The sequence below is a fragment of the Olea europaea genome, chromosome 13 (genome assembly GCF_002742605.1).
Source record: "Olea europaea var. sylvestris chromosome 13, O_europaea_v1, whole genome shotgun sequence".
Taxonomy (NCBI): domain Eukaryota; kingdom Viridiplantae; phylum Streptophyta; class Magnoliopsida; order Lamiales; family Oleaceae; genus Olea; species Olea europaea.
The window spans coordinates 6185489-6192788 of record NC_036249.1 but is presented as its reverse complement, the minus strand read 5'-3'; the positions used below and the strand labels follow the sequence as shown (position 1 = coordinate 6192788).

The 7300-nt window shown below is 35.8% G+C and overlaps 2 protein-coding genes across 4 annotated transcripts; both read left to right on the top strand.

Moving 5' to 3' along the window:
- The first annotated feature begins 952 nt into the window (after positions 1–952).
- On the top strand, positions 953–2986 carry LOC111407424. The gene is made up of 2 exons (XM_023036887.1): positions 953–1471; positions 2280–2986. Exons 1-2 carry the CDS (start codon positions 1039–1041, stop codon positions 2963–2965), a joined length of 1119 nt encoding a protein of 372 aa, XP_022892655.1. The 5' UTR covers positions 953–1038; the 3' UTR covers positions 2966–2986.
- Positions 2286–6009, top strand: LOC111407423 (putative late blight resistance protein homolog R1A-10). 3 transcript variants are annotated; one of them, XM_023036886.1, is made up of 3 exons: positions 2286–3150; positions 3523–4075; positions 4230–6009. In XM_023036886.1, exons 1-3 carry the CDS (start codon positions 3138–3140, stop codon positions 5242–5244), a joined length of 1581 nt encoding a protein of 526 aa, XP_022892654.1. In that variant the 5' UTR covers positions 2286–3137; the 3' UTR covers positions 5245–6009. The 3 variants fall into 3 exon arrangements, with proteins under 3 accessions (XP_022892654.1, XP_022892653.1, XP_022892652.1); XM_023036885.1 differs by having other exon boundaries at positions 2287–4075; positions 4230–5273; positions 5742–6009; XM_023036884.1 differs by having other exon boundaries at positions 2287–4075.
- Positions 6010–7300: the final 1291 nt, after the last annotated feature.

The window sequence follows — 7300 nt, the reverse complement described above, 5'->3', positions numbered from 1 at the left end:
GAGGGTCCACACGTTGTAGATATTTTCTTGGTATATAAAAATCAAAATTTCCAATTTTACCCTCATTTCCTTGTTTACATTTTTTGATACCCAGGTTTCCCAACTTCGCCAAACTAATTCTTGGACCTCAAGTCTTCGGCTCCTCATTAGCTTGAGGAAGTTAATCGCGGGTTATGTCCTTATTGGCTCCCAGGTTCCTGCATGGCTTATACTCCTTCCCCTAAAAGAGCTCTCCTCACTGCCTTCCAGCACCTTGCCTTCGAGATAAATTTCCCTTCTAAGATGCTGCCTTCCAGGAATCGAACTTTCCACGCTAGGTTTGTGAGCCCGCCAATGTAATTGTTCTACCAACTTGAATGTGCCTGCGGGATTGTTTACTTGATTTACTAGTTGGGAGTGTTAGGCGCAACACGAGGGAAAGCTAAAAGTCAAAAGAATTTTTTTGACAGGCTGTAGTCATTTCTTTGCCAGAAACAGTAGAAATTGAATAAAAAAATTACCGAGCAACAATCCAAAATTGTCTAAAAATAGGCCTAAATTAATATTAAAAAATTGAATTATGACATGACTTTTGAATTAATAAGTTTAAACCTAATTATTGAATGTGAAAGTTGAAAACCATGTGTTCACATAAATTTTTGTTTTATGTTTTTTCTCCTTCATATAGTTTATTTATTTCTATTATTTGGGAAAAATGGCTAACAGAAATTACTTAATTACACCTATATATACCGCATGGTGTGAACATTGGAAGATTCTCTCATTTGAAACCTCCTTTTCTTTCATTTTACTTTAATACAATCATCGCTGTCTCCAGTTATCGGCAATTTTATATTTAAATTCTATAATTATTAATCTTATGAGAAACCGTGAATTCAATATTTAGTTGTTTAGAGTTTGTGATGAAGATTGGACTTTTGTTATAAATATATTTTCTGGAGTAGAATACAATCATACATATATCTTCCCCTGGAATTCGTCCATCCCCAGAATTTTCCATAAATAGACACTGATTCATACTAAGAAATTGAAGAAAAGATGGGTCTCCCTTTATTTCTTAGACGTATTCCGGAAAATACAAAAGTCAGAAATCTCCTAAAAAATTCACTTGAAGGAGATGAAAAATTTGAAACATTTGTTGGACAGAGATTACTTGTTCCAGTTGCCGTTGCGTATATGAAAAAGCAAAAACTGTGCTTCCGTTATGACAAAACATACAGAAAATTCTGTTGCATGCTTTTTGGGGCTTCCCGTTTTGAAACTGATTTACTAGATCATCTCGAGGATTCAGCATACCGTTGCATGTATTTTGGGGCTTCTGAACCTCAAGCAGACAGAGAATTCTTTAAGTTACTGATATCATCTGTGAAGGATCTGAGGGTAGTCTTCACAATCCCAAAGCAGCAAATGTCCAAGATTACTCCTACTCCCCATCCTAATGAACTTGTTGTGGAGTTTATCGACTTTCTCATTGTTGGATATTGGTTAAATAAATCGAGAATTGAAAATCGATTAAAGTTCGTATCGACTTCGGCCAAATACTCAAAAGCTCGACTCAATCCGTTTAGACAAAATTGTTTGCCACTTCGCCACTTCGGGGCGCACAAACGGGGATCGACCTACCCGGTCAGGTCGTGGGGGTCGAGGGGGCAGCGCCCCCGTGGGGGTCGGGGGCAACGCCCCCGAAAGAGAATTTTGATTTCTCTGCATGTATTGAAGGGTATATTTGACATTTCGAAAACCAATATCGGATGAATGAGAAATTACGAAAAAGGACGAAAATCAGTGAATAGACACCTTTTCATAAAGGTGCATTATTTGAAAAGGGTGCATGGTTTGGCCTCAACCATTAGTGAATAGACACCTTTTCATAAAGGTGCATTGTTTGGAAAGGGTGCATGGTTTGGCCTCAACCATTTCGTCCACACCCTTTCATGGTCTATAAATAGGACCCTTTGGATGTCCTATTCCACACAATTTGATATGCAAAACGTCTCTCATCCTCTCTTCTATCCAAAATCAAAATCATTTCATTTATTTTAATTTTCTTTCATTTCATCCTTGGAGTACATAATCCTAAATTTGGTTCGTTGTACTTGTGTTTTGGAGTGCTACAAACACAAGTGTAGCCGTTGTATCTTGGGAGTCGATTGCCAAAATCCGTAGGCACCATTGCGGGGCAAATTCGACTTAAGGACAAAGAGTCCAACTCTTGTCTCGGCTTTTTCACCATCATTATACTTATTTCGGCGTCACTATTCACAAAATTCATCCAACACTCCAACTTTTAGAAGAAATAATGCCCCTTGAACCAGATTTCATTGTTCCAGTCAAGGGTTCAATCAAAAACCTCCAGACAGAACTTGGATTTCTAATCAGCTTTCTTGGAGATGCACCGTTACCCATTGAGTTGGACGCAACCAAGAATATATTGTCAGATATCGAAGTTGTTGTCAACGAGGCTGGAAATTTCTTATATTCAATATTCTCAGCAAGTGATGATAGAGTCCTGACGACTGGACGATTGAGTCTTTCTCTTTCTGATTTCTCACAAAAGTTTGAGCTCTTGAAAACAAAGATCAAGGAGCACTGCATCACAGTCTCAAAGTTGCTAGGTTGTGTCGCTACAAAGCGTAGTGTGGTTTCGTTCTTCACTGTGGATTCTCTCCTAGATGATCTCGAGTACTTGATCAATTATAAGGCTGAAAGGATTGTCCCAGTGAAGGATCAAATCATAATGCTCTACGAGGAGCTATCGTTGTTGAGATCCACCCTCAATTATATAGTTGTGGCACGGCACTTACAACTTGAGGAACTTGCGATGAAAACCAGAGACTTATATTATATGAAATTTCATATGTTATCAACTCAATTACTCCTGTCTGGTATCTCACCCCCAGGCTTTCTCAACTCCTGGAGAAGATTCATCTTGTTAAGATGGCAATACAAAAACGAGGAGCAGTAATATTGACGCTGGAATACCCGAAGAACGATATCCATGTGAGCAAGTACAGCCTCAAGCTAAAGAACTTGACAATTTGGACGACGATTTTGTCGGTTTCAAGGATGAGAAAACCAAAATTGCTGATCAACTCACCAGTGGACCACTAAAGCAACAAATTATTTCCATTGTTGGAATGCCTGGACTTGGTAAGAATACTTTAGCAAAGAAATTGTTCAATGATCCTTCCATTGTCTATTATTTCGACAAATGTGCGTGGTGTGTGGTTTCTCAAACATATAAGAAGAAAAATGTATTGATTGACATTTTGACATCGACAAGAAACCATAATAGAGAAACAATCACAGAAATGGAGGAAGAAAATTTGGCTGAAATGCTTTACAAAAGTTTAAAAGGAATGAGATACCTCCTTGTCATGGATGATGTATGGGACATGAAACCATGGGACGATTTGAAAAGATATTTTCCAGATGATAGAACAGGAAGTAGAATCTTATTCACATCTCGAAACAGAGAATTAGGCTTCAGTGATGTTGTTAATGAACTTCCTTTCCTATCAGATGCTGAATGTTGGGAATTATTACGGCGGAAAGTGTTCCAAGGAGAACCTTGCCCTCCAGAATTTCTAGAGATTGGTAAGCATATTGCCGCAAAATGTCGTGGTGTACCTCTGTCAGTCATTACGATATCTTCCATTCTTGCAAATATGCAGAAGAAAGAGAGCTCATGGGGAAAAATAGCGGGGCATTTAAATGAACACATATTTGACAGCACAAATAATTGCATCGACATACTGAAACTTAGTTACCAACATTTACCAGTTCATCTGAAACCTTGTTTTCTATACTTTGGAGCATTTGAAGAAGACGAAGTAATGCCGGTACGGAAGTTGATATCTCTATGGGTTGCTGCAGGGTTTATAAACAAAGAAAACAACAGGAGCTCAGAGGATGTGGCACACTATTATCTAATGGATCTAATTAATAGGGGTCTGGTACTAGTTGCTGAAGAAAGATCAAATGGTGGAGCCAAAATTTGCATGATTCATGATCTATTGCATGAGATATGCTTGAGGATAGCTAAAGAAGAAAACTTTACGGGAGGGATTGAAACGTAAGTTCTTTGTCTCCCTTCTTTCCTCGTTCACTTTCTTCTATTTCTATTTGGATTATTAATAATGTAACTATCTTTGATGGTCACACTAACTATGTTTTTGTTTCTGATGATGATTGGATGTGATTTTGTTGTCACCACATTTGTTCTTCAGCGGGTATTCGAAATATAAGAAAGATAAGAGTATCTTGGAAATGCGGCGTCTTTGTTTCCCAAGACCATTTGATCCATATGTTCACTCTCAGTTAGGCTGCAGGGTCATGGATTCGTCAGGGCAATATTTTTCTTATTTTGAAGATGTAAGTGTAGGAATTGAAAACATGGTTCACTTGAGGTACTTGGCAGTTCGACAAAAACTTAAATTGCCATTAATAGAAAAACTCCACAGACTAGAATATCTTCACGTGAAGAACAGAGATGAAGTTGAAATACCTGATTTTGTTCTTAACATGAAGCATTTGAAACGTCTGCATTTTGGAGGTGGTGCACGCTTCAGTGAATCTTCTCATTTAAGAGCAACTACGGATGGGAGCTTCCAAATAAATAACCTCCAATCTATTTCTCTACTTTTGATTTGTAATAAAATGGATGCAAAAGTTTTGGGATGTGCTCCCAATCTCCGCAAATTGAAATGCAAGTTTGTGTCTCAATGTCCTTTCCAATTCCTCGATCAACTCGAATCTCTCAACATCAGTTTTATGAGAGATTCAGGTCCTGATTTTCCCTTGAATCTCAAAAAATTGACCCTATTGTATATTGATTTGTCGTGGGAAAAAATTCGGATGATTGGAAGATTGCCGAACTTAGAGATTCTCAAATTACGTAGTGGTTTCTTCAAGGAAAAGCAATGGGACACAGAAGAAGGTGAATTCCAAAAACTCAAATTCTTCGAGCTAAGTAGTGTGAGAATTGCAAGCCAGTATGCCTGTGCAGAATGGAATCCCACAAGTGATGATTACCCCAAACTAGAACGATTAGTGTTGCGAAATTGCTACTGTTTGAATAAGATCCCTTCCAGTTTAGGTTATATTTCGACCTTACAGATGATTAAGGTACATCGGAGCTCAGAATCTATCGCAAACTCTGCTATGGATATTCTGAAAGAACAAAGAGAAGATATGGGAAATGAAGAGCTTAAAGTAGTCATCACTCGAGATTCAATAGGGTAAACAGAGGCTACAAAGCATGAGTTTTGCTGGTATACTACAACTCTGTCTCTTTCCTTCGATTTACTAAGGCTTTGTGACTCGTTTATTGTGCATGGAATAAAAAGAAACGTCGAAAGACTTTTAACGCTATTTCATCTTTTCTTGATTTAAGATGCCAACTATATTTATGAATTTGTGAAGCAGCCACGAGTTATCAGAACTTGGTACATTCAATTATTCACGGGTTCAAACGTTATCTTCTAGTTTATTTATGAATTATGCCTTTTAATTTAGTTTGAGAATTGTGATGTCGTTCATTTTGTTGACATTTCCCTTTGAACCTCCTGAAAATGTGTTTAAATGAAGAAAATGTGAGTCATTGTAAAGAGTTTGGATTTGTCCAGTTCTTTTGGATCCCAAATCGATATTTTTTGGAATCAACAAGTATTTGATCGATTGATTTGGGCATACTTCCATCTTCTTTGGTTTTTATACTGTTTAAATCAATTGTGATACAGGGAATGCTACGAAGTCTTTAGCAAACTCTCGAAAGGAATCATATCATACCACCTTTCCCTAAAAACCTGTGCAACGATGGCCGATTCCTCACCAATTACCTTGGTACAGGGACTATATGCATCTTCCAACTTTACATTTTTTTATTATTACCTTTTTATAATTGTATCTCTTATTATTGTGCCCTTTTTCTTTTTCCTCGTTTATACATGCATTAGGTGGGTTACTTTCTGTGAGTTGGATAGTTTGTAATATTACTGAGTTCTAACTTTTTTTTTTCTTCCAATCAGTGCTTGTCGAATTATTTCATCTTTCTCTCGATAGCTTTTGTTGTGTCATTAAAAATTTAGTACTTTAAATGTCCAATCTTCATTGTCTAAATCAATTTTTCTTTGTCACCAAGACCCCAGTAACCCTTTTTTCAAATATTATCTAGTCACTTTACTTCGACTCCCTAATTTACATTATCTTAAAAACATATTTCAATTTAGTACTTTAGTTCATAAAATAATAATAATAATAATCCAATTCTCCATTCTCAAAAATATTGTTTTTAATCAAGCAGGTAGACAATTACATCAAATAAAAGAAATTTTCCACTAGATCGAAAAGGTTTGAACGTTGAATCTTGAGATCAGATCATAAAAAAAGAAAAAAAGAAAAGAAAAAAATGTAGCAATACTCAATTACTCGTATCCTTGTTCCACAAATTTAAATCATATTGTTAAAAGCTGCTTTCATTATACAAACATTTCCAACTCTAAGTATATATATTAAAAATATATGGACAGAAATATTAAATAAAAAAAATTACCTCTAGGTAAAGCATATCGAATAATACGTATTTAGAGACTATAGATATACCTGAAAAATTAGTTCGGACGCAAAGTTAGAGAGAGATATATGGAGTTGCCTGAGATTAGCGCGAGGGATGTACAGTTATTTTAGAAGGATGATGAAAATTTATAAACCAGTGGACATTTATATTATATAATGGAATTAGATCCTTGATTTATTTAGAGGAAGTTCATCTTGGTCCCTCACTTCAATTTTCATCCTGTAATTCAACTTCATATTTTTGGTAATCGTGCTCAAGGATATTGATTAATCCTACTTGAATATGGAAATCGAAACTTTTTGGTCATAAAAAAAGTTCAAATGAGTGAATTTAATAACTTTAAATTTGACTTTATGCAATCTCGACTAACTGCTAACTAAGAATTGAGAAAGTGCAAAAATACTTGAACTAAATTTGAAATATCGCGTTAACTTGGACGATCTTTGTAAAACTAAAATTTTTTCCTTCTTTTTCAATCACATATTCTCCAAAAAAACACTATTTCAAAAATTTTAACATCAAATAATGGGAGCTAATGATCATTAATAATATTATTTAATATTTTATGTGAGATCTACACCAGAAAGTAAATTGAAATAAAGTATTGCATTGAAACAGTAAGTGTTGGCCAAATGTTAGACAATTTTTACTGAAGCACATCGTCTGGAATCCCAGAAATAAGCGCATATAAAGTAGTAGCATATTACGTACTGCAAAAATGCG

Bases quoted from the DNA above. Each gene is read 5' to 3' on its own strand.
- LOC111407423 (XM_023036885.1), top strand. From the start codon at position 3,138: ATGCCTGGACTTGGTAAGAATACTTTAGCAAAGAAATTGTTCAATGAT. The intron at 4,076-4,229 runs GTAAGTTCTTTG...TTTGTTCTTCAG, and splicing joins TTTACGGGAGGGATTGAAAC to CGGGTATTCGAAATATAAGA.
- LOC111407424 (XM_023036887.1), top strand. From the start codon at position 1,039: ATGGGTCTCCCTTTATTTCTTAGACGTATTCCGGAAAATACAAAAGTC. The intron at 1,472-2,279 runs TTGTTGGATATT...TTCATCCAACAC, and splicing joins GGAGTTTATCGACTTTCTCA to TCCAACTTTTAGAAGAAATA.